This window comes from Crocuta crocuta, unplaced genomic scaffold, assembly GCF_008692635.1.
Source record: "Crocuta crocuta isolate KB4526 unplaced genomic scaffold, BGI_CrCroc_1.0 scaffold235, whole genome shotgun sequence".
In the NCBI taxonomy this organism is placed as follows: domain Eukaryota; kingdom Metazoa; phylum Chordata; class Mammalia; order Carnivora; family Hyaenidae; genus Crocuta; species Crocuta crocuta.
Genome location: NW_027531285.1, coordinates 2,975,693 through 3,002,567, shown reverse-complemented (window position 1 = coordinate 3,002,567; position 26,875 = coordinate 2,975,693). Strand labels below are relative to the sequence as shown.

The 26,875-nt window shown below is 38.8% G+C and overlaps 1 protein-coding gene across 1 annotated transcript in view; it reads right to left on the bottom strand.

Annotated features, from left to right (window-relative positions):
• Window positions 1-1,076: 1,076 nt before the first annotated feature.
• ATP6V0D2 (ATPase H+ transporting V0 subunit d2) overlaps window positions 1,077-26,875 on the bottom strand; it is a 44,866-nt gene continuing 19,067 nt past the window's right edge. The window contains exons 3-8 of the mRNA XM_077771264.1: window positions 15,260-15,438; window positions 13,991-14,070; window positions 11,940-12,017; window positions 5,827-6,003; window positions 4,603-4,680; window positions 1,077-2,216 (exon numbers count right to left, since the gene is read on the bottom strand). Of these exons, the coding sequence (XP_077627390.1) occupies window positions 2,055-2,216; window positions 4,603-4,680; window positions 5,827-6,003; window positions 11,940-12,017; window positions 13,991-14,070; window positions 15,260-15,438 (754 nt within the window). The 3' untranslated portion in view covers window positions 1,077-2,054. The remainder of the gene's footprint in view (window positions 2,217-4,602; window positions 4,681-5,826; window positions 6,004-11,939; window positions 12,018-13,990; window positions 14,071-15,259; window positions 15,439-26,875) is intronic.

Below are 26,875 nucleotides of genomic sequence, written 5' to 3'. Positions count from 1 at the left end.
GGCTCATCCCAACAAATGCCCTCCTTAATGTTCATCATCCTCTTTCCCCTCACCCCCAACCCCCACCAACCCTCAGTTTGATCTCAGTAGATAAAATGCTTTTCTAATGATCTCCACTGTAAACCAGTTTCCTAGGGCATGACAGAGAAGTCAGATCCCAGCTTCGCCACCTAAAACCTATGAAAGTCCAAGGCAAGGTCTTCATATTTTTATTTTGTTTTGCTTTGCTTCAAGGTAAGTTCTTCATTGCAGTGTGTGTATCTTCCTAATAGGGGCATGTTCTATTTGCTTCACAGGGTTGTAGGGAAGTTCCTTGCTCATATATTCACACAGTGGTTACACTTGGCTGGGGAAGGGGCTTGGGGAATTGGAGCCATTCATTTGTGTAGAAGGAAAGGGACTTGCGGCCTTGGGGTAACTTGACCCTGTTGCATTATGGCTCATTAGAGCCCCCTACACATACCATGCAGATTTGGGGTGGGGGGAGGTTGGTCTGAGAATCCTCACAGTAACTTTCTCTAAGCTCCTCTTTCCTATTATCATCTTTGCTCTCAACCTTTGAAGCGTGAAATCTTAGACCTTCCCACTACAGTTACTGTAGATTAAAATGTAAAATATAGGCTTTTCCTGGTCCAGGTCTCAGAGTGAAGTACAGTAGCCTCATGCATGGCCAGGAGCAAGTCAGGGAGGATGCTTCCCAGGCCAGAGGCCACATGTGGGAAACAGGCTCTTTGGGGCCAGCTGACAGGTCTGCACTGGAGCCCTTTACAAGGTACTGACCTTCAGCCACCATGACATGGGTATGAGCTAGGCTTCCTATACCGGTAAATCTAGGTACATTGCTTTCCTTCCATGAGTAGGAGCTACTGTTTTCCTTATGCTTAAAAATCTCTGTTAATAAAATTACCAAAATAGTCTATGAAAAAGTTGGACTCAGCAGAAAAGGAGGTTTACTCCTTAGTCCATGTGCCTAATTCTAGATACAATATGTATATGTAGATTCTCTGTACATATACTCAAGAGTTTCTATACATATATATATGTTTATTTTTTTATGTTTATTTTTGAGAGAGAGAGACAGAGTGCAAGTGGGGGAGGGGCAGAGAGTGAGGGAAGACACAGAATCTGAAGCAGGTTCCAGGCTTCTGAGCTGTCAGCACAAACCTTGACGTGGGACTCGAACTCACAAACCATGAGATGATGGCCTGAACCAAAGTCGGACACTTGACTTTGCCACCCAGGTGCCCCTATTTGTTTATTTTTTTAAATATGATAAATGCAGATTTTCTACCTAGGAATCTCTTATTTTTAAAGAAAGGATTTGACCAGTGTTTGTTGTTTTTTCCTTTTCTGGGTAGAAATTCTAAAGAAATCCTGTAGAGAATCCATATCTTGGAAACTGAATGTGGTATTTATTCTTCTTCTGAATGAAATACAATTAGAAGGGTTACTTTCTTCTCAGGCAAAGCATGAAGAAACTAGAAGACAGATTTAAAGGAAATTGTGAGAAAATTTTAAGCAGGAGCCTTAATAACAAATTTAATACTACTTGCATCTAAGGAATATGATTCAGAATTGTATAGCTTTCTGAATACAACCAGGTAAAAGTGTATTAGGAAAAAAATACAATATTTTCATCATATGTGGTCCATGCTGGCCTCATATAGCCCTGGATTTTTGTGGACATAGGGGAAGAAAAAGGAAAGCAGGCGGTATTTGGGCCTGTGGAGAAGCATAGGAAAGCAAGAGTAAAACACTTTAATTAGATCTGGTTGTTAATACAACCAAACAAGAATAGGAAAAGTACAATAGGTCAATTAGGATTAATGTCTAAGATCTGGTAAAAAGTGAGACATAATGGGGAAACAAAATGTAAGGCTGCTGGGGAAAGAAGAGAAACACTGTTTCAGGGTTTGTTTACTATGTTTCTAGTGGGTCCACAATGGTGTGGATTATTTTTGTGTAACCCAGATAATATAACACAATTCTTTTTATTTTCCTCAGAACACCTTCTTAATATGTAAGATTTCCTACATTTGAGGTCCCTCGCTGGGTTATAAAATTGGAATGTAACTGTTAATTTTAGCTCGATGTCTTTGTGAAATGCATTCTGCTATCCACACGATATTTCTCATTTCTTGTTCCTTCAGCTTCGTGTATGCGTAAAACACGCCATAGTGGAATTGTCTGTTGAAGGCCAGCACGTTCATTTGTACCTGAGGAGGGAAAAGAAACACAGACTGTCACTTCTCGGGAGCATACTATATTTACGCAGTAACATTAAGCTACAGACTGGGTTGGGTTTGTATGGTGCTTATTCATATTTAAGTAGGCAATGTCCAAAATGGGTCAAATAGAAGAAAACAGTAACAAAGTCATTAAGTTCTAAAGGGAGCATTAGTGTCATGCTAAAGGTAAAGATAGATAATACTAGTTTTAAAAAGGTAAGTTTATGAAAACAAACAAACAGGGATGCCTGGGTAGCTCAGTCGGTGGGGCTTCCAATCAGCTCAGGTCATGGACTCATGGATTGTGAGTTTGAGCCCTGTGTCGGGCTCTTTGCTTACAACTCAGAGTCTGGAGCCTGCTCCAGATTCTGTCTCTCTCTCTCTCTCTCTGCCCTTTCCCCACTCATCCTCTGTCTCTCTCCTTCAAAAATGAACACAAAAATTTTTTAAAAACAAACAAATAAACAAATAAGTACATAAAATAAAGTGGGTTTCTCGACTCACAAGGCAAACTCCAAATCTTAGCAGCACTGCTACCACAAAGATAAGGAAAATCTTGGTGTTTGTGCATAGATGTATGTGCGGAACTTTGCAGTAATATAGTTGGCTTCTAGCTAGTGGGCTTGTTTCATTTAGGTAAACTATTTTCTCTTGGTCACAACTTTGAACATTTCAAAATGGTTTGTAGGGGCACCTGGGTGGTTCAGTCGTTTGAGCGTCCGATTTGGGCTCAGGTCATGATCCTGCAATTCGTGGGTTCGAGCCCCACATCAGGCTATGTGCTGACAGCTCGTTCAGAGCCTGGAGCCTGTTTCAGATTCTGTGTCTCCCTCTCTCTGACCCTCCCCTGCTCAAGCTGTCTCTCTCTCTCTCTCTCAGAAATAAATAAAACATTAAAAAAAAAAAAGGTTTGTAGGCTGTCTAACTCTTCTCCAGGCCAATGTCACAGGCCCCTGGGATCCGGAAGGAGTGACATTATGACCTTCCATAAGATGCTCAGCACCAATTTGACATGTGGTTGAATTGTTTTTTGTTTTTGTTTTTTTCTGCAGAAGGTAGATCAGTAAAAGAAAATTTTCAAACAAAATTTGTTTAACTAGGATAAAGTCTGAAATGGAACAATTCTTTTATTCTTTTCCATTTTGAAAAAAGGATAAGAGATACTGAGTCCCTTCATGCAGTTCTGAAAACCTCAAGCTAAGTATTCAGGAAGTAGAGGTCCTTGCTTTCAGGAACAGACACTTATTTTTCCTGCCAAGGGCAGCTTTCTTAACAGCTTTCTTTGAAGCAGTTGTGCAATAGTGTGGAATTTAAAAATATCCCTAATATATGGGGTAACCTGCATTGTTTTTACTTTTTTTCTGTGACAGGCACTAGAGGGCTGTTGGAAAATGTGTAGAGTAGGACGTAAAGGAAGGGTTCCATACTGATTTCTGGAGCCAGTCTTACCCTAAAATTTGGATAAATTTCAGGGTTCTCTGTCAATCAATTAAAAGGGAAGAAGCAGTGGTTTTAGAGAAATGAATAGAATACACTAGAAAGATTCTAGATTTGAGAGACCTTTTCATCCCCCTCAAAAAATAGCCCTTTTGTTGAATGGTTCAGTAGCCCAGATACTGACTATGAATGGATTAAGTGCTCTTCTGCTTTTTAGGGAAAGAGAATCATCTAGACTCCCTGGATGGATTTCCATACAAATAATTTGTAAGTGTTACAGTTGTATTCATAAGCTATATTATAACCATAGACAACTCCTTCTTGAAGAAAGAATGGATCAGAGAGTAAGATGCACTTAACAGAGTGTACACCATGAGGATAGTCAATATATGATCATGGGAATGTCCTAGCTCTTATTCTTTGATGAATTCTGGAATTGCTGCATTCTTCCCATCACTATGCACACTGTTTCTGGGTAGGACAATTCCACAGGAAGCCATCATGTGAAAACCATTGAGTAAGATACTAGTACTTACTTGGCTGTCAAATAGTCAATGTGCTTAATCAGTTGAACTGATCAACTGTAAAAAGAACCCCCCCCCCCCAACACACAAAGAAAATACAAAGTAAGATAATATCTAAAACCCAGAGTAAGACGGGCGCCTGGGTGGCTCAATCGGTTAAGCGGCCGACCTTGGCTCAGGTCATGATCTTGTGGTTCATGAGTTCAAGCTCCATGTCCGGCTCTGAGCTGACAGCTCAGAGCCTGGAGCTGCTTCAGATTCTGTGTCTCTCTCTCTCTGCCCCTCCCCCACTCGTGCTCTGCCTCTTTCTCTCAAAAATAAACAATAAAACATTTTAAAAAATAAACTAAAATAAAACCCAGAGTAAGAGAAAAAGAGAACATAAACTAATAGCATTTCCATTTATATCATACCTCACGTTCATAAAACACATCCTCCAACGTCTTTCCTCCACTGCCATCACCCACAGCGTCAAACAAAGGCTTGTATACCTAAAAAACAAAAGGACCATTTTAAACAAAAAGACTCATTTCTTATAAATATACATCAGGATATTTTCCTGGGAATATAAAAAATGATGTATCTGTTCTAAAAAATCTATCCAGAAGGTCTGAATGGTTTTTTGTAGGTTCTTTGTCCTCTTGAAAAATACCCAAAAATACAGATAAAAAAGTATGGGTGGAATTCTAGCCTATTGGCTTATTCAGGCCTATAGGGAAAGAGGCAAAAGCAACTGTACTCTCAGTGTACATTATATGAGCTATTTTCTACATTCAGTTCGTAGGGCTAGTTGGGCACATTATAGAGGCTAAATGAATGCTTGTAGTTTAACCACTATGGGTTCATGGGTTCTTTGACATGGCAGTTGGTAAACTTCACATGGAATTTTAGGGGTGGAAAGCCTGAATATGGGGAAAAGCTCAAAATTTAATATTATGCTCAAAACCTTCTTGCGATGACATGAGATACTACAAAGGTTTACTGACTTCTCTTTTCTGGAAGGGTTCAGAAACCCAAAGAGTGTCATCCAGTTCTGGAAAAGGAATCTGGAGGAAATCATGTTACTGTAAGTCAGAAGGAATGGAATCCAGGGATGAGGTGTAGAGCTTCGACGTGGAGTAAGGGCAGGACATAGCAGCCTTCCTTCCGGTGTCTATTTCTGGCCCCTGATTAAAGGGAATGGTATAAACCACTATGTCCATATTCTCCCTTGTATTTCCAGTAGACATTCTGTACCTAAGCCTGTTTCCCCAATGGATGTTTGAAAGGACTAGTGGGTCAGGCTATTTTATAACTTTGACATAAGCTCACATATCCAGAACACTGCACCAGTCCCTTAGGGAACTTGCTTTATCAAGCACTTCAAACGAAGTGCTCAACTGACCGCTCCTTGGAGATTTAAACAAGTACTTGCTTGGCAAGAACCTCAAAAAAAAAAAAAAAAACAACAACCCACCAGTATGGGTTAGAAACTTCAACTATTTCTTTGGGAGACACAGTTACGGAATGACATGGCTTTCTACCTTACAAACATTGTAACTGCTTTAGATAAGATGTGTAAATTTGACGTGTGAACTTCTCAAGTACACGTGATGACATAGCATGAGACTTTCAGGGTCCCCAGTGTGGTCACGTACTCCATAATGGTCTGCTACTCTCCTCATCTGATCGAAGTCTTCTGCTTGAGCCAACAGGCGCAGCCCCTCAGGATACAGCTTGCCACAGGTCGGGTAGAGGGTCTCCCGGTCGTCTTTGCTTAGTTCAGTGCCGAAGGAGTTAAGAGTGATGATAAAAGCACGTCTGTCAGCCTCAAACTGAATTTGCAAGACAGTGAATCAGTGAAATCTAACCATGTACTAACTGCTATAAACAGAACCCTAAGCAGACAAATTCATTTCCGGAATGACTTGCTCTTTTTTCTGGATTTATGTCTAATATTAGCACAAATATGTGTTATTAATGTTCCCTTAGCCTCAATGGAGTAATTTTGCTTGCCAGAGAAGGATCACCTAGTGATATTGGGTCAGGATTCTTGAAACCCCACTAAACTTTAGTTCCCAGGCACCCTGCAATTAGTTACACATGTGTCTCTGTCACATAGGCCACTAGAGTCTAAAATGTCTCTTCTGTAAAAATGGGAAGAATACTTACTTGTTGAGGTTTGTTCAGGGATAGGACAAGATAATGTAAGTGGAAGTGCCTGGGGGGTGTTTGGAGCAAAATGTGCACGTCATAAATATTAACATCTCTTTCTGCTTATTGATATCAGTAGGATTTTTTTACATACTGCAACTTTATGCTACTTGCCATTTGTTTATACTTTTAAAAAATGTTTTATTTATTTTGAGAGAGAGAGAGAGAGAATGTGAATGAGGGAGGGGCAGAGAGAAAAGGAGGGAGAAAGAATCCCAAGCAGGCTCCGTGATGTGAGTGCAGAGCCTGACTTGGGGCTTGATCTCATGCACAGTGAGATCATGACCTGAGCTGAAATTAAGAGTCAGATACTTAACCAATGAGCCACCCAGGCACCTCACCATTTGTTTGTACTTTAATAGTTTTGGTTTTTTTCTTTAAAGTCCTCAGTCGACATCAATAAATCTAACTCAGTAGCTAAGAATTATGTGGCCCAAGACAAGTTACCTTTCTCTCAGGCCCTGGTTTCCTCACTTGTTAAATGATAGGGGTTGAACTCATGATCTTTCAGTTGGGTCACAGGCTCATGGCCTGCCTTTGTGCTCATCACTACTAGGCAACTGAGCAAACAGCTCCATGTCAATCCTATTTCCTCTAACCACTCTGTTTTTCTGCAAATTTCTTACTATTCCTTTGGTCTTTATGTTTCTTCCATCTCTTGGTTCTTCTCCTACCTCTTCTGACCGTACCATCTCAGTCTTTCCTTCCTGGGATCTTCTCTGCCTATCAGGGGAGCTTATTATAGTGTCCTTGAGCTACGAAACTCTTCTCTATATTCCTGAAACACCCTGCACTTACATTCTTTTAACATCTGGAAATTCTTTCTCTCCTTATTCCACTGTAAAATCTTTGAGTTTTTACAAACTCTTGTTTATTTTTTATTTTTAATATCCAGTGCCTGACACATAGGAAGGTCATTACTGTTTACTGAATCCAACAGAATGGTCTGTGATTCTATTTTCAAATTTCTCCAATATCCTCTACAATGTTGACACTTGAGGTATGTTTCATGGATCAGTAGCTTTGATGTCACCTGAAAGAAAGCTTGTTAGAAATGCAGAGTCTTGGGGTGCCTGGGTGGCTCAGTCAGTTGAGTGTCTGACTTCAGTTTAGGTCATGATCTCATGGTTCACAAGTTCGAGCCCCATGTTAGGCTCTGTACTGACAGCTCAGAGCCTGGAGCCTGCTTCAGATTCTGTGTCTCCCTCTCTGTCTCTGCCCCTCCTCTGCTCATGTTCTGTCTTTCTCTCTCAATAATGAATATACATTTAAAAATTAAAAAAAAAAAAAGAGATGCAGAGTGTTGGGCCATCGTCCAGCCCTACTAATCCAGGGCTTACATTTTAACAGGATTCCAAGGTTATTTGTATGAACCCAATAGCTGAAATAAATTGTTCCACGATAGCCTTTGATCAGCTTACTTTTGACTAATTTGAATTAAGGCTTGCAACAGATTTTACCTGAACTCTTCTGTTAGAACAGGTGTTTCCTATCAGAAGGGTGAGCCTTAGTTCCTTCTGATCCTTTTGATTGATCTCATGGAAAGTGTGGGTGACCCAGAAGCAGGGACTGGCCTCCTTTGGAAGCAAAGGCAGCTGCCTCTGACTACTGAATGTAACCAGTCCTATCAGTAATTTTAGACCTTCCAGGGACAGGAGAAGAAATGCAAGAGGGAGATTTCATGGCAATAAGAAACTTGAAATAAAAATTAGAGCAGAAGCAGGAACAAAAGAGCCAATTGTCCCACATGCCCTTTAAGGTGCTTCCTAGTTCTAAGATGTTAGTTTTTATTCACTTTTTTCTCCCACTTTTACTGAGGAATAATTGACATGCATTGCTGTATAAGATGTTAGGGTTTTCAGGAGAGAAGAAGTAGGGTGGGGTGGCACCACACAGACATGCCTGGCTGCAGAGGCCGTTCTGGAGGGAAGTTGCGTGAAGTTAAAGCATGACACTGATGGAGAGTGGTCATGGCTCAAGCAGTGGAAAGCAGTTGAAGAAGAAGGCTGGACAGGTAGCTGGGAAGAGAACAGGAAAGGCTTCACGTGCCATGCCGAGAGAGGACTTTGATTGATACAATAGGTTATCTGAAACACCACACACATTCCAAATTCTTGTTCTTGTAAACACTTCTACCTTCTGCCTCCAATGTGTCTACTTCATTCTAGAACTCTCCACGTTGAAATCTTACCTACATTGGAGGGTCCCATTAAATGGCTTATTTTTTACAAGACGCCCCCCTCCCCCATTGGATATTATTTCCTTTGACTCCTTATTATACTTTAATTTCCCTTTTATTATAATAGTCTGTATACTTACCTTAGTACCCTTTTCTAGTCTAGAGGCTCTTTGTGTGTGAGTGTGTGGATTCTTAGTGAAAAGGACTATAGTCTTGAAATTGTAAAAGGGCTATCTTGTGTTTGACCATCCCTAAGCAGACAGTCTGACACAACATTTGATTGTGGAACAGTAAATGGGGTGCTATTAGATTTCACTTAAGCCCTCTCTGTCATTTATAGAGGGCTGGTATCCTGTGTGGCATAGATGATGCTGGCATACTCCGATGTCCTCTCGTCCTTCTTTATGCTCATTCATTTTAAAAGTATAACTTATTTTTTTGCTGTTGTTACAAAAAATAACAGTGTACTGTTGACTTATGCAAAGTCATTATCACTTGCACATGATAGAGTTGGGCTGATCACACATTTTTGCCGGTTCATTATCCAAGGAAAGGAATACCTTGTGGGGGCAGTGAGTGTAAGAGTCCACGACAACAGAAGAGAGTGAGCTGGAATGAAGCCCAGCCTAATTAGCATGTGTACTAACCAGGGAAGATGAAACAAACTTATTCATCTGTGCTTGTTCTTCACTATTTCATTAAACATATAGATTGTCAGGAGAGCAAAGACAAATAATAAAAGGCATAAAGGCAAACAGTACATTGCAGTGCATTTCCCTTGAACTTAAGTCAATTTCTTTTTTTTTTTTTCCCCATAGGAAGTTACAATCTTGTAATTAGGTCAAATATTTGCATGCAAGTCCAGGTTAATGCTCTCTTTTACCATATTAAGTCTTTTGCAGTCTCCTGTCAACTGAGATTAAATAAAAACGTATATGGAAGAATGTGATAACTGGAGGCTCTCTGATGTAACACAAATAAAATGAGAGATAATTACAAGATCTGATATATTTATATAAATCTGAAAAATCTCTTCAATCATATCATTAGAAACATTATAATTGCATGCTGTGTGTAACTAATACTTAAATGTAACGTATAAAGATAGTTGAGTGGACTTTTTTTGTTTTTAATTTAAAAAAAATTTAATGTTTATTTATTTTTGAGAGAGACAGAGCATGAGCAGGGGGAAGGCAGAGAGAGAGGGAGACACAGAATCTGAAGCAGGCTTCAGGCTCTGAGCTGTCAGCACAGAGCCTGACACGGGGCTCGAACTCACGAACCGCAAGATCACAACTTGAGCCGAAGTCAGACACTTACCTGACTAAGCCACCCAGGTGCACCAAGTGGACTTTTATTTTTAATGCAGCTTGAAAACAACCCTAATCTAGTATGGTAGTATCACAGGTATAGGAAAGGGATAATGAGAACATTGAGTATTACATAGTAGTGTGATCAAACTCTTCCAGTGACCAGGATTCTTCTGATATTATGCTGTCCTTTCTGCATTACTGAGAATTACAGAGACATAATTCTTATCTTTTTTTTTATTTTTATAGCACATGCAGTATGATCTTGCTTATGAATTAGTACTTACTTTCATGTAAGAATTGTGAATGGTGACTTTAATGTAGAGATAATATAGTGGGTGAACATAGAGGAACTGGAGCGAGGCTACCTGGGTTCAAATTCTGACATTACCACTTATTAGATGTGTGTCGTCAGGCAAGTTACTATCTTCTTTGTGCCTCAGTTGTCCCTTCTGAAATATAGACACCAAACTCCCATCTCCTTGTTGTTGTGCTGCTTTGAAGTCAAAGTGAATTCATGTACAAAAGCACTTAGGATAGTATCTGGCACATAATAAATGTTACCTAATAATAGGGTCATTGTTTACCTCTCGAAAGGTTGTGAGTTTTTCCAGAGCTCTGATTTCACATAGTTTGTGGGTATAAAGCACACAAGCCATTTCTAAACCACAGGAATTATGCCCTGTTGAAATTATACTTTTGAGTCGTGGATACTGTGGCTTCTTATAGTGTGGCTAGTAGTTAAAAATTTATGACAAGAAAGTGCTTCTTAGGGCCAGCAGGTTACTTATGTTATGTGATCAGAATGTCTGAAAAAGACTAGCTCACTTTCTGACATTTAGTATGCCATAAAAAATGTTATTTATTTATCAGTGCCCACTTCCTGTGTAATATAGATAAAGGCAAAAAAGATTTTTTGGAGTTCTCCAGTGATAAATTTTTACTTCAAGGACTGCTTTTGCTTGAAGAGTTTCAACAAGGGATAGCAAATATATTTAACTGTAAAATTTTAATGATTAAATGTTTTGAGGTGAACTAATTTCATCATATGCAGTTTTAGAACATTAGGTTAAAATACACACTGATGAAGTTATTCGGGTTTTTTGTTTTTTCCTTTTTTTTTTTTTTGCTACAAGGCAGTTCTTACTAGGCTTTCCTTGGAATCAGAGGTTATTGAACTATTTAATCTACCTGTCAATGTCACTGTGAAAGATAATCTAATGATCAAGGATATTCTTTAGAAACAACTTAGTTTTGTCTAACTAAGCTAAGGGCTTTTCTAAGTCTAGAATGGTATCTGCTTCCCCACACGCCACCATTTTGTTATTCAAGTGAAGTCAGAAAAAGAGATCTATACAAAACACAGTAAAAAATATGCCCCCTATGTTCTGAGATACTTCTGATCTCTGGCCTGAATCTCTGAGATCAACATGTGCAAGCAAGAGGATCTCTGAGCACAGATGAAATCTGTGATGATAAAAGGAAATTAAAATGATTATAGCATCAATTAGAGAGGTAGAAAACAGTGGTGGCATTTGACACATAATTAAGTGACTATGCCAACTGTGAATCACCTAATCCTAAAAGTCTTACTAACCAGAGCTGGAATTTTCGAGGGTTTTTTTTTTGTTTCCTTTATTTTATGATTTATATAAGGAATAAGGCTGAGAGTGGACTTTGGTCCCAAGTTGTGAGAATTCCCAGATGCCCAGTGTTCCTCATTGGAGGGAGTCTGAGTGATTATTACAAATACTTATATTCCACCAATTGCTCATAGTATACCAAAATTTTAACTAATTATAATCTATTCATACTACATCAAAATGAATCACGACCAAGCTTTCATAAGCATTATTCTTTTCTAATTCCAAAACAACTCTTCAATATAGAAAACTTGGAAAATACCATTCTTAACTGAAAGCATCAAATGATATACATGATAAAATATGTTGTTTATTTTACTTTTAGATAAAGGAGCTTCTAAGATAAAGAAACATAAGTAGGACTATATAAGTGAAAAGTGTGTAAGCATTTTATTTGGCATAAAGAAATTCAAGGACTTTCTTACCTCAAGAATGGGACACATGATTTCTGCTGTGACATCACCATGACTCTTACAGAATTTATAGAATGCCTCGAGGTAAGACTTAAAAAGAAGAAAGATCATAAAACAATTAAATGAAGATATTTTCCTTTGGAAATTTGTAGATCAGCTTTTCATGGCTTATTAAATACTTTAATGGAAGTTGAATTACTTGTCCCATAGGGTGATATTTTATTAAAAATTTGGTATAAACTTTCACATCGAAGTATGTTTGCACAGCTTTAAAAAAGGACAAAATTGTACTTAGCATACCTTATGATTCTTTAACAAGCATTTTTTTTGCATGGTTCTTGGGTTTATTTCACATGATTAATGTTTGGCACTCTTATTAGAGTGCCAAACTCTTTCATGAGCTCAACAAATAATTCTAAATTTGGTCCTGTGTCTACATTTAATCTCTCTTGGTGTTCAGGAGACATGTTTGGGATGGCTTTGAACATGAAGGACATGTTGGAAAGGCAGAGTCTGGGCTGTACAGTTAGATTGACTGTGTCTGAATCCCAACTCAATCACTTACTAGTTAACTGACTTCTGCTAAGGTAATCTTACCTCCCCATGTCTCAGTTTTCTCATCTGAGGAATGGGGATAGCACATAGTTTTGCTGGGTGGATAAGTGAATTAATGCTTATAATTTACTTTAAACAATGCCTTCTATTAGTTATACCTCAAAGATGTCTCCTCTAAGTCCATAAGTTTCTTTATAAAAAGGAAAATTGCCTGCAACCCAATGCTTTTGAAAGGACTATATGTTTTAGCATAACCAGTTATACAAATGGCATGACAGTATATATTGCTTCGGCTACTCTGTGAGAGTGTCCAAAGATGCTACTGTTGTATGACTGTAAATGGACAGAGTTTGCTTAGCACAAATCACATAGAGCTACTCAAATGGTGGCAGCATAGACAGATAGCTGGCCAGATTATGCAGGTGGTGCCTATGTTGTAGTGTCCACAAGTTGGGCATCTTGGTATGCTGTACACTATCAGTAAACAGACAGATTAACTGTAAAACTAAAAGACTTTATAATAAGATTAAGGATAGAGGTGGACACTACATGACATGAGGCTCACTATGTATGCTGGTTTTTTATTTTTAATTTTTAAAAATATTTTATTATTTTTTTAAGTTTTTTTAAAAAAATTTTAATTTATTTTTGAGAGAGAGTCAGAGTGAATGGAAGAGGGGCAGAGAGAGAGAGGGAGACACAGAATCTGAAGCAGGCTCCAGGCTCTGAGCTGTGAGCACGGAGCCCGACAGGGGGCTGGAACTCACGAGCTGGGAGATCATGACCTGAGCCGAAGTCGGATGCTCAAGCAACTGAGCCCTCCAGGTGCCCCTTTTTAAGTTTTTTTAAAATGCTTATTTGTTTTTGACAGAGTTACAGAAAGCAAGTGGGGGAGGGGGAGAGGGGGGTGGGGAGACACAAAATTTAAAGCAGTTTCCAGACTCCGAGCTGTCAGCACAGAGCCCAATGCGGGGCTCGAACTCATGAAGTGCAAGATCATGACCTGACCGGAAGTTGGACATTTAACTGACTGAGCCACCCAGGCCCCCCTAAAGATTTTATTTTTAAGTAATCTCTACATCCAACATGGGGCTCAAACCTACAACCCTGAGATCAAGAGTTGCATGCTCTTGATCGACTGAATCAGCTAGGCACCCCTGTGTGCTGGTTGTTTTAAAATGGATATGGTTCATCTTACTCATCTTTCCACCCACCTACCACCCATCTATCCAGCTGCTACCTTTTATGCTCCAAGAACACAGGGCAAGGAGCTAGGATTACAGAGAAAGATGAGGTATGTTACTTCTTCTCAAGAATCTTGCTGCTTCAGGGGAAGCTGACATGTATGTATTTAACTAGAAGACCAGGACTGTAAAAGCTGTATTCCAAGCATGTATAGCTTCATAATTACAGAAGTCGGCTAATGGGAAAAGTAACTTTTAATAAAGAACTCTGGCTAAGATGTATTATGTAATAAAGAAAATCGTAATTTCTTGGGAGACACTTACCTTGTACAGTTTATTGCGCAGTAATTCAATATTCAGTTCATCTAGGGTATTTTCAGACATGCAGTCTTGAAAGAATGGGGCTGAAAGTGGAAATTATCATACAAAATAAATTCCTCAAAATCATGATTATAAACTATAGAAAAGATTTCCTGAACATACCACCTTGTGCTCACTCCCGACCAGGACACTGTAGTGACAGTTCATAGATGAAGCTGCCAGTAACGGTGACAGTGAGTGATTAGTTATAAAGCATTTACTCTGTGCAGGCTGTTCACTAAACACTGCATGTATTTGATACTCACAACCCCTTGGTCCTATTCACTTTATGGCTTACCTTTTGAAGTGCCCCTACCCCTTATTTAATAGTAATATTTATCATTTACAACCTTACTATAGTTTACAGCGTTGAGCTGTACTAAAACTGTGTCATATTTAGTTTTCAAAACCCTGTTATACTAAGATACTGTTATTTTTTAAATGAGGAAACTGAGATGAACTGAATTGCCCCGTCACCATGTTGGGACCAGGCAGGGCCTGGAATCAAACATCCATGATTATAGACTTACCCTCTTTCTACCACATTCACTTAGCACCACACATTTAATGACACTTATTTTTTTTCTTTCTAAAATTTGTTTTCAACAGCAACTATTTTGACAAATGATCAACAGTGAATTACTATGAACTGCTACTATCCAGGTTTCCTGACAATCATGTACATAATATTATCCCATTAGCATTTTGAATGCTAGAACTATTATCAGTGCTACATTATAAGGAAATTAGCATTTATTTCCTCATTGCTTCAGGTCCTTTGACAGGCACCCTTGAGCATCTCAGAAAAATGGTATTCCTCAACTTTCCAAAACAAAATGTACACAGCCTTATTTACACAGAAATTTAAAATGACAGGATAAGGAACTAATCATATAAAACCCAGGTAGAAAATTAATTTTTTGAAAAATGACAAATCTACCATTTATTTACTATGATTTGGTACAAAGTACAAAGGTGTGGAGGTTGGGAGGTGGCCCCAGCTCCTTCTGGGCTACAAATGGGTCGTATGTGACTCCAGGAAGGTCACTTTTATTTGTTGTCATCTGAAAAATGAGGGAGCAGGACTAGATGATTCCTTAGTGTCCCTTCCATATCTATGAATCTGTATAGTATGACATTGTATTTATGGAGAAAACTATGAATTGAATGTGCATTTTTAAATGACTATGATGACGTGCATATGCAGCTATACAATTGCTTATGCATTCATACCTAGCGGTGTTTCAACCAGAACAGCATTGAAGAGATCGGAAGGTGTCTCAGCAATGTTGACTGCTTCCATTTCTGTGAAACGGCCCAATGGGTGGCACTTCACCAGAATTTCTTTCACAGATTTTTTTTGCAATGCACCATTCATCAGCAGAATCACATTGTCTATCATGTAACTGCACCTGGTTTAGAAGAAGGCTCGATTGTTAGGAAATCAACTGCATGAGAATGAGAAGCATACCACCAGTAAAAAAATAAAAATATATAAAAAATAATAAATTAATAATAAAAATAAAAATACAGTTCAGGCATATATTTTTTCACTAAGGAAATATAGGAGTCTTTTCTTATTTTAAACTTTGGGGTTTGAGAGATGTGAATGGGGTAAAATATCTGACTCTCTGGAGATATCATAGTTTGAAAATCAATGTTGTAATAACTAACTAAAGCTCAATAAAACCCAGGCTGGTGGAAGTTGGCAGAAAATGACCCCTACATCGTAACTGGCAAATGTGGTATAAAAATGAGTGTGAAATTGTGTGGTTTTTCAGAGTGGACTATGGTCTTACAAAGTTGAAGAACACAAACCTGGAGCATTTCACTCTATCTTAAAAACTGGTTATTTGAGGGGCGCCTGGGTGGCTCAGTTGGTTAAGTGTCCGACTTTGGCTCAGGTCATGATCTCACAGTTCGTGGGTTCAAGCCCCGCGTCGGGCTCTGTGCTGACAGCCAGCTCAGAGCCTGGAGCCTGTTTCAGATTCTGTGTCTCCCTCTCTCTCTGACCCTGCCCTGTTCATGCTGTCTCTCTCTCTCTCTCTCTCAGAAATAAATAAAACAAAAAAATTTTTTTTTAAAAACCTGATTGTTTGAATCTGTAGTAAAGCCTATCACTGAGGGCACCTGGGTGGTTCGGTCGGTTAAGTGTCCAGCTCTTGATTTTGACTCAGGTCATGATCTCACAGGCAAAAGACTGAGCCCCACCTTGGGCTCCATGCTGGGTGAGGAGCTTGCTTAAGATCTTTTCTCTCCCTCTCTCTGTCTCTCTCTCTCTCTCTCTCTCTCTCAAAAAAAAAAGTCAGTTTCCTGCCTGTTTAAAAAAAAACCATCATTGATTTGAAATTTAAAATATTTTAAAATAAATATTTAAATATTTTATTAAATTTATTACTTAATGTTTATTTAAAAATTAAAATATTCTGTATTCTTTTCCTCCTATGAGACCAGGTAGTGAACTTTCTAGCCATTTTCTCCCTAGATCCCCAAGAACCCATAGGTACATATTTTATGTGATTACATTGCTCAATATAAGCTCTGGATGCATATGCTTTTCAATCATGTGCTTAGCACCCAAGATATTCCAAGCAATAAGGTTGAGAAGCAAAAGAAACACAGTGTCTCACTTCACAGAGAATATAGTTGGAGGGAGGAACTGAACAAAGAATCCATTACAGTAAATTGTAACGAAGCACCGATGGTAGGCAAATTATAGGGTGGTGTGTGGATTCAGAGCTGGGCACCAAACCAGTGTGGGATCGGACATCCTAGTAAGTGATATTCAGGCTGAGACTTGCAGAATGAGTAGGAGCTGACCAGGCAAAAGTGGCTGGGAATTGAGGAAAAGAGCGCTTCAAGGCAGAAGGAAGTGTATGCAAAAAGCCACAGAGAAGAAAATACAAGGAGTTCTCTGCCTGGAGCTGGGGCCTGGAGGTGGGGCGAGGCTGAACAAGCAAGGTTTTGACAGACAAAATGAGGAATTTGGGTGTGGAGGGTGATGGAAGATACTGAATGCCTTTAAGCAGAAAGAGGTGTTATGATTTATGTAGAATAATGATAAAAACAGGAGAAGGGTAAACAAACAGTGAGATGCTTTACAAAAGTTACTTTATTTAATCATGATAACTACACTGTGATGATAACAGGTGTAGTGTTATTATCTCCATTTTACAGATGAGGAACCAGAGGGGTCAAGGAAGGTAAAAATCTCACTCATGATGACACAGCTAACAAATGAGAGAGGTGAGGAACTCAAAAGCAGTCTGCTTCCGGAATCCTTCTCTTAGCCTTTATACTATGCTGTGTTTAGCAGTCAAGGATAGTCTAGGATGACACATAGGTTTCCAGGTTTACCAAACTGTGGAGTCTTCTATTGAGATGAGAGCATTGGAGGAAGAGTAGATTGTTGTGGGAGCAGATGCTTCAGACAGAATGAGTTTAGATGCCCAGGAGATATCTAGGAGAAGATGCTAAGTGGCTTCAGAAGTCTGAGTCCTGAAGACATCTGGAAGCAGACATTTGAGGCAGGGGTTGTGGGGGTAGGGGGTTGTTTAACGATGGAAATGAGTCTCGGGGATGGTTGGGATCACATCCTAGAGTGCATATAGTGTTCTGCCCTGACAACCCTGGAGAACCTCAGCATTTGAGGACCTCGATGGAATTTCAGAAGGAATGATCAGGTAAGAGGAGTAAAACTAGAAAAGGGAATTCTTCAAGTCCTAGGAAGAAGTGGCTAGAGCATCAAAAGCCACAAGAAAGTTAAGGTAGACATTGAAGTGTTTATAAGATGCAGCAACTAAGTGGTCATCTGACAACACAGTGAAAAAACTTCCAGTGGAGTTTATTGGTGAAAGAGAAAGGGGAGAAGGAGGCAGAAACATGATCATGTGTGTTTAAACTGAGTGGGAAGTGGGGCACCTGGGTGGCTCAGTTGGTTAAGTGTCATGATCCATGAGCCACAGCTTTGGCTCAGGTCATGATCTCATGGCTTGTGGGCTTGAGCTCTGTGTTGGGCTCTGTGCTGACAGCACAGAGCCTGAAGCCTGCTTTGGATTTTGTGTCTCTCTCTTTCTCTCTGCTCTTCCCCCACTCACGCTGTGTCTCTCTCTCTCAAGAATAAATAAATACTAAAATTTTTTTTTAAAAAAGTGGGTGGGCAGTAAAGAAAAGAGCTTAAAAAGAAAAGAGTTCAAACAACCAGTTGACCTTAAAAGGGGAAGACAGCTCAATGGAAACCCAGAGGCCAAGGGGCTTTGGACTTCGGTTTTTGTTTTTTTTTAAGATGGGAGAGAAGAAAACATGATCCAATGCTGAGCGGAAGGAGGGAGCCGAGAGGGTGAGGTTTTGGATCAGGAGAGCAAAGGGTCAGCCAACTGAGGAGCTGAGGTCCTCCAGGTTTGACAGTGACAGGACTAACCACTGCCACAATTCAAGCTTGAAAAATAACTGGAAAAAATTAGCCAAGCCTCTTAGAAGTACCGTCACCACAGTGTGGCTGCAGTGGTCACCAGACTTCCTGTGCAAGAGTGCATTACCCGCTGGAAGAGAATCTCCTTCATTGTGGAGCTTCGACAGCTTACCCCAATAAAAATTCTATCTGAAGAAGTTTAGTAGCAGGCAATTATCCCTTTATAAAAGGCACATGACTCTAAAGTTTCTTTACCTCCCAAACAGCCGTACTAAATTTAGACATTATAGAATTTTAGACTCCTTTTTATCTCTTGAAAATGATATTAAAATGGAAGTGCTTATTTAACTGTCCTTTTATGGCTCAAAAACTATTACCTGAGAGAGGAATTGCTAGCACTTAATAACCCTTAGCAGGCTCCAGACATTTAATTGTTCCCCACAGCACCTCTGTAATGTAAAAGTATATGAGCTGCTAACATTCCCAACTTGCAGAGGACTCAGACCAATGTTGACGGGCAACCTATGTCAGTGCTGTAAGGATTTAGGCTACATGTAACACTCAAGCCTATGCCTGTGCAGTGTGTGCATGTGGGTATGTACATGTGTGCACGTGTGTGTATTGAGTTAAATCTCTTTTCTTTCAGGGGCACTTAGCTGGCTCAGTTGGTAGAGCATGAGACTCTAATAAGGGAGTCATGAGTTTGAGCCCCACATTGGGGGTAGAGTTTGCTGAACAAAAATTTAAAAATTTATTTATTTTTAACTAATAGGCTGAGCGCCTATATTGCAGAGAGCAGGGCTATAGCAATTGGTTTTATTTCACCTCATTATTTAAATGGTCTTGTTTCTAAGATGGAGCAATCACACCAGTTCTCCCAGCATTATTCAGGAAATGAAGAGAGAACCCAGGACGTGGCCCCTGGCAGCAGGCAGAAGGGAGAGGGCTTCTTTCCTGTCCCCTCCTTCATCCCCATCACACATGTACACCTGGTATAACTCATTGGCCGTCGGGGGTGGCAGGGGAATGACATGCCCAGAAACAGTTTACGTTCTCCAGACTCCAATCTTTATAGACTCTCAGAGCCATGCATACAATGATATAGTGGTTAGGAACAAAATCACTACTGATATTCCTTGAGTAATTTCTGAGCTTAAAGACACTTAGATGTTCACCAAGTTCAATGTTCTCATGTTTTAGATAATTGTGCTCATAAATGGTGACAGAGCCAGGATGAGTTGGGCTAACTTTTCTCCTACTAGTGATCTACACAAAGATCCTCATTTTTGCCCCTCCTAAGTATTTTATCCTATAACTCTGATATTGGCACCTGTGAAAATCATGATGTCACTAAAAATTGTGATAGAGTGAACAGGTTAATTTCAAAATTTTAGGTTGTAAAAATTATAATTTTAAAAATACCAGCTGTCTTGGAGGCTTTTACTGTGTGTCAGACAGTACATGCCTGTTCTCACTCAAGCCTCACGAGTCAATGCAGTAAGGACCATTATTACCACCACTTTATTTTTTTTTTAATTTATTTCTAGGAGAGAGAGAGAGAGAGAGAGCAGGGGAGGGTCAGAGAGAGAGGGATTCACAGACTCTGAAACAGCCTCCAGGCTCTGAGCTGGCAGTCAGCACAGAGCCCTACGCGGGGCTCGAACCCACGAACAGCGAGATCATGACCTAAGCGAAAGTCGGACGTTTAACCGACTAAGCCACCCAGGTGCCCCACCACCACTTTACTTTAATATCTTGTCCAAGGTCACACTTATAGAAAGAGGCAGAGTTGATACCCCAAAGCCAAACTTCTGGCTCTCTTTTAGATTCAGAAAAAACAGATCAAGGCAAATGATATTTTCATATTTATTTTTGGTCTCAGTGCTATTTTGTCTCTCTTTTAAAAGTTTATCTTTTTTTTTTTTTTTAAGTAATCTCTACACCCAATGTGGGGCTTGAACTCATGACCCCAAGATCAAGAATTGCATGCTTCTCTGACTGATCTAGCCAAGCACCCTTATTTTTCCTCTTTTTGCTCCCAAACTTATTAAGGGTTCTGAAGCTAATTAAAATACATTTCCTATATGCTAACTACCAAATTCTGGGTTATAAGTTGTTATAATAGTTGCTGGGTTGTTATAATAGTTGTTATAATAGTTGCTGAATGGTCAAATAATGTAGAGCCATAATTTGGTGATTTAGATGAATTATTCTTCAGCTCTAGTCAAAACCTCTGCTCAGCCTCAGATCTACACTCTTACTTCCTTTTTGTGGCTATGACTGACTGGTTTTCTCATAGACACCACAGTCACATTATCTCAAAACCTGAATGCCACTAATGCTTCTTTTTCTTCTGTAATCTCTGTCAGAAACATCACTACTCTCATTCTTAAAAATCTGTCAATGGCTTCATTTTGCTTTAGAATAAAGCACAAATTTCTCATCACTGTAAACAAGTCTTTTTATTACTTGGCTTCTGGTTACTTTTTCAACTATGAATGTGAATAGTATCATCAAAAAGAAAGTGTGCATTTTAGAAAAGTGAATAGAACAGACCCCTGGCTGCCCCTCACTCCACCCCCAAAATTATTATTTTTTATTTTTTTTAATGTTTTATTTATTTCTAGGAGAGAGAGAGAGAGAGACAGCGTGAGCAGGGGAGGGTCAGAGAGAGAGGGAGTCACAGACTGAAACAGGCTCCAGGCTCTGAGCTGGCAGTCAGCACAGAGCCTGACGCGGGGCTCAAACCCACGAACCGCGAGATCATGACCTAAGCGAAAGTCGGACGCTCAACCGACTAAGCCACCCAGGCGCCCCTCCACCCCCAAAATTCTTAAGGGGCAGTAAGGAGACTTTATGAGGAAGACTGAGGAAGGGCCAAAATGGGAAAAGGAGCACAAACATCAAGTGTCATCATAGAATGCAGGGGACACAGACATCAACACCTGAATACCAGGGCGAGTTATGAGAGGGCTGCAAATATATCCCATTGGACCTAACAGCTAGAGTGGTTTGGGTGGCCCTGTGGAATAGGGAACAAGACTGAAGTTATTTGAGTAAACAAGTGAGAAAATAGGGGAGTCTAGACTATCCTTTTTAAGAAGCTTAGCATCAAGCTGTGGCAAAGGGTAGAATATCACTGTCTTCATATAGTCACTGTGTAAATCAAATTATATGTGACAACATTTTGTAAATTTTAAATTGTCACAGTAGAAGGAGCCGAGGCTTTGAAACAAAGAAGCCTAATTCTAAACTCCACTCTGTCACTTAAAAACCAGTTTAACAAGAGCTCCATTTTCTCAGTCTTAAAATGGAAATATTTATTCAACTTTGAATGGTTGGCATTTGGATTAGTAACACATATGAAAGCACTAGCGGAGTGCCTCAGATAAAGGAGGGCGAAGTCATACACTCTTAGAGGAAGATAATTTCCTGTAAACCAGACTTTAAAGGAAGGGGAGCAGAAAATTATAAGCCACATAATCTTCGGTATAAAAAATTGCAATGTTTAAGCTCTTTTATGGTCTGAGATTTCTACATTTCTGTAGTTTCACATTGAGTTCTAGCCAATAGAACCTTTTGCAAATTTTCTCAGAGGTCATTAACCCCTTTATGGTGTGAAGACAAGAACTTTGAGGTAGTCATTTGGAAAACTGGAACACCCACAAGACCATAAATTATGTTATTTCCTGGGATATTTGTTAAACATTAAATCTGACTTATACTATTACCTGTTACCATCCTGTTCTGCATCTTATAACCCTCGAATGATCCTTGTGTAGTCATTATTTCACAATGTTTCCTTTAAGATATCTGAACTTCAAACAGTTTAATGTTTATCTCTTTGGGACGTAGTCACTAATCTGAAAACAATGCTGTCATGAATGATAACTGCTTTATATAAAAAAGCCTGAATCCCTTTGTTAGTTGGAGAATCTTCAAGGCTCAATCTGAACTTCTCCATTTGAGTGCAAGTGGATAGTAAATAACTTGGTGCACGTGGTGATTACAATAGCTTCATTATCTAAAAGCGTTGTGACTTAGATTTGTCTTGATCTCAAGAGCCACATCCTGGGATCAGGACTTGATTGCTATAGATTCCTTTCTATCAAGAGGTTTGCATAAGTATCTTTTCATCTGCAACACATGCAGCATTCTTGATGACAATTCTGTTTTAGGTGACCAGAACTGTGATATGTTTGCTAGGTCACAGTTGTACATACAATGAATACAGGGACACGGACATGAAATGCTAATCAAGAGTAATTGTTCATAGACAGGATTGGGCAATGTGTGAAAAACACTTGGTGTACTCTAAAGCATTTCATTTCTCAGTGGAGTCCCTCAGTGAAATGTGCTGATCTACCCATAAGAGGCCTGACAATATTTATTGTGACATGGACAATAAGGCCTTGTTGGAATATTTTCCAATGTATTAATTTTCAAATGAAAGTTTTTCTTGATCACATTGGTAAACATCTCTGCATTCCAGATTCATTTAATCCAGTGCTAACTCCATAGGCTCACATAGGGCAGTTCTGCTCCTCAGTGTGACTTGCTAAAGAGAATGTTGAGATTTAGAATATCCCCATAAGCATCTGCTCCTTCTTGAAATTTGACTGCTTTGGGTAACATATCTTACTTCCCCTAAAGTTTCCCTTTTTCAAATAGAAGAAGTGAGAATTAAAATAATTTTAAAAAGCAATTAATTTTGCTGTCACACTCATTTTTCCTTCCAGCAAAATAAAATAGTAAAAAATTGCTCAGAAGTCAGCATTGCCTATAATAGCATATTTTAGAACAAGACTGCTGATCACTTTGCATTTCCCAAACCCTTGGTAGCTCTGGAATCCTTAGAAAACTCTTTTCTCTAGTACTTCCCTGCAATCTTGGTCTAACCCATCTGTGAGGATTTAAAAATTCCTCAAACTTATTTGTCCTTTTGTACATCAGTGCCTGAGTTCCTATTATTTTCTACATGTATAGAATGTTCCTTAAGCACCAATTGCGAGAAATCGGAATCCTTCCCATTCTTTAAGGTCATATTCAGATACCATATTTTTCACTAAGCTTTTAAAATATCTCCAGCTACAAGTGAATCCTTTTACTTCCTTCTCTAAATTTTTGTATTTATATTTATCCTGGGGTGAAATTAATTTTCAGTAATTATTGGCAATATCAGTGGTGAACATAAAGAATAGTTACTCATTCATTCGCAAATATTTATTGCATATCTGAAGAAATAAGACCTGGATTCCAAAACTAATTGTGCCACTATTCAGTTGTGTGCTTTTGTATAAGTCATTTTACCTATTTATTTCAAATATAGTTATTTACAGATACTTCTTACCAATCTTTATTAATTATAGAAGTTTGTTCAGTACACTTTTTTGTGGCCTCCAAGAAGCCTGAACCATACTTGGACAGAATATGGACACAATGATGAGTTTTTTCAATCAGAGAATAAATTTTTCTTTATGTTCATTCAAGTCCATTAACTCTGACACTCACTGGGTAAATAGAAGTGAAGGAATTAACTGGCTACCTGGTATCTTACCCTGTGCTCCCTTTCCAGGGGTCATAGTTGCCTATTCCTTGCTTTTTCTATACTTTTCCATTGAGGAGATTTACAATATTAGGGAGATTATTCTATGTCACCCTTTCTTTAGCCATGCATGTAAATATTATGGTAATTTATAGGAAAACACCAGTGGAGTGATTCTTCTTGTCAGTTAGAGAGGTTAAACAAGCTATATCTATCATAGCCTGTTCATTTGGTCAAGCACAGTTAACAGGTGAATCTCATCTTTGTTATATTCAAAACACCCATCACAGTAGATGTTAGAGAATCTTATATCTTCTGATGAGAAAAGAAAAAAAAAACCTGAGAGAATAGGAAAGGAACAAAATTTTCATATGCTGTTGGAGTATGAGAGAGCAATCTGCTAATATCTATCAAAATCAAAGATCTGCGTATCTATTGAAAAAGTAATTTCACTTCTAGGAATCCATGCTAAAGAAATTCTGGCAAGGGAAAGCAAAGACATGTACAATGATGTCTGTTGAGGCATTATTTGAGATAGTAAAGAAATGAAACAACGTAGATGGATGAAAGGGGAATGGTTAAATAAATAATGGTAGACCCAACACAATGAGATACACAATATGCTTTATAAAATAGATTTTATGTGATTATGCAGAAAATTCTCAGGGTACATGGGCGGCTCAGTTGGTTGAGCATCCAATTCTTGGTTTCGGCCCAGGTCATGATCCCAGGATTGTGGGATTGAGCCCAGTCTGGGCTTGGAGCTGAGCATGGAGCCTCCTTAAGATTCTGTATCTCTCCCTCTGCCCTTCTCCCCCACTCATTCTCTCTCTAAAATAAATTGAAAAATGAAAAAAAAATTTGAGAAAAAGAAAATTCTGACTAGATTATATACAAGACAAATTACAGGTAATACATATAATCTCACCGTTCTAAAGCAAACAATAAAAACAACTATGTATATTTATATTTGTTTGTTTACATATAAACATATGAATTCATATATAACTTTTTCACATAGAAGAAATTATGCATCAAAGTTATGAAGGTTGGGGTGCTTGCCTGGCTCAATCAGCAGAGCATATGACTCTTGATTTTAGGGCTGAAAGTTCGAGCCCTACATTGGATGTAGAGATTACTTAAAAGTAAAATCTAAAACAAATAATAAAATTTTTTTTAAAAAGTAAAAACAAAAATAAACCAAAAAACACTTATAAGGGTTACCTCCGGGCTTTGGGAGATACATTCAGAAATATAGTCTCTACTTAATCTTGGTTTCCTTATTTCTAATACCTCGATAACATTAGTGCAACCCATATGGTTGCCATGAGAATTAAACAAATTTAATACATGTAAAGTAACTATAAAAGTTCTGGCTCATAGTGAGCACTAAATAAAATATAATAAAAAATTATTTTGAAAAGCATAGGCACAGGCTTTTTTTTCAATTAAAAATATAAAACACGATAAAGTAAAATACAAAAAAGTCAGTGAGTATCTGGATCAGTACCAGGATGGATTTCAGTTTTTCAAAGTTATGAAATAGCCTCAAATCTCTGCTACTCAACAAACGTTGGGAAAGGATCAAGACTTTGGAAAACAGGTTCCGGGGATCAGTCATGCCCCCTGGTGGTTGATTGCTACCCTACCCGGAATACGGACGAAGAGTGAAGGAAAAAACACGGCTATCTTGGCCCTGATTTGTTTCTCACTCAGGGAGAAGTGTCGTAGGGATGGCATCTTAAGCTAATACCTTAACATCCTTAACCCTCAATGGCTGCCATTGGCAGCCCAACATTAGTACTGGTTAAACAGTACTGTGTTTCTACACCTGCCTTTGCCTCTTCCCAGCCACATCCGTGTACAAACAAGCTCTAGTCCTTCAAGTCTTCACCTTCATTAAACAATCTGTTTTCAGTTTCACTGGCGAATATTATAACCTAATCAAAAAATGAGCTGTATTTTTTGAGTATGTGTATATGTTTATATTGAATATGTGTAATATTTTTTCATTCATCCAGTTTCATGGTCATGAGATCTATATAGTCATATAGGACCCCATACAGAGAAGGGCCCCACACTTGTTTTAATCTACTGTTGCTCTCTTGAAATTCCTAAGCATTTTTTTAACAAGGGCCCTGTATTTTCATTTGCAGTAGGCTTTGCAAAATACATAGCTGGTCTTGTTTTCAAATTATACTCACAATTCTATATTGTATATAATAATTACTATTCTAGATGAGGAAACCAAGACTGAATGAGTAAGTAACTTCTTTTCAAGGTTCCATAACTGCTATATTGTAGACTCAGGTTAGAGTCTACTGACTGGTTACAAGAATTTCTCACCTGCATCTGAGTCACCTGGAGGACTTATTAAAAGTGCAGATTCACAGACGACATTCCAGGACCTAATAAAACATAATTTTTACAAGCAGGGTGTTGGAGTCTGCACCTTAAGCAACTCTTGCACTGGTTGCTTATAGAGAACAAGATTATATTCAATTTTTCTCTAATTTTAGAACCTAGTATAGTCCTTCACTCACAGCAGTCACTTAGTATGTGTTATGCTGACTAAGTGAATGTCATTCAGTTACAGACAGATCAAGTATTGCACCAGGGCTTTTCAATTCTCAAAGTGCTTGAGAGTTTAAATGCTGGAGGCCTTATCAGCAGCTACAGCTGAGACATTTTTGCCCCATACTTGCTTGCCATTGGACATCCACATGGAATTCTGGATATAAAACCTTTAAGATGTTGCAGTTCTTAAGATTTCAGAAGGACTTTTCTGGCCAGAGATTCAGACTCACAAATGCATAGTGCTGTCAAGTGGTCAATCTCACAATATTATTGAGAAGTTGATTACTGAAATCAAAATTTAACAAATTAAATACTA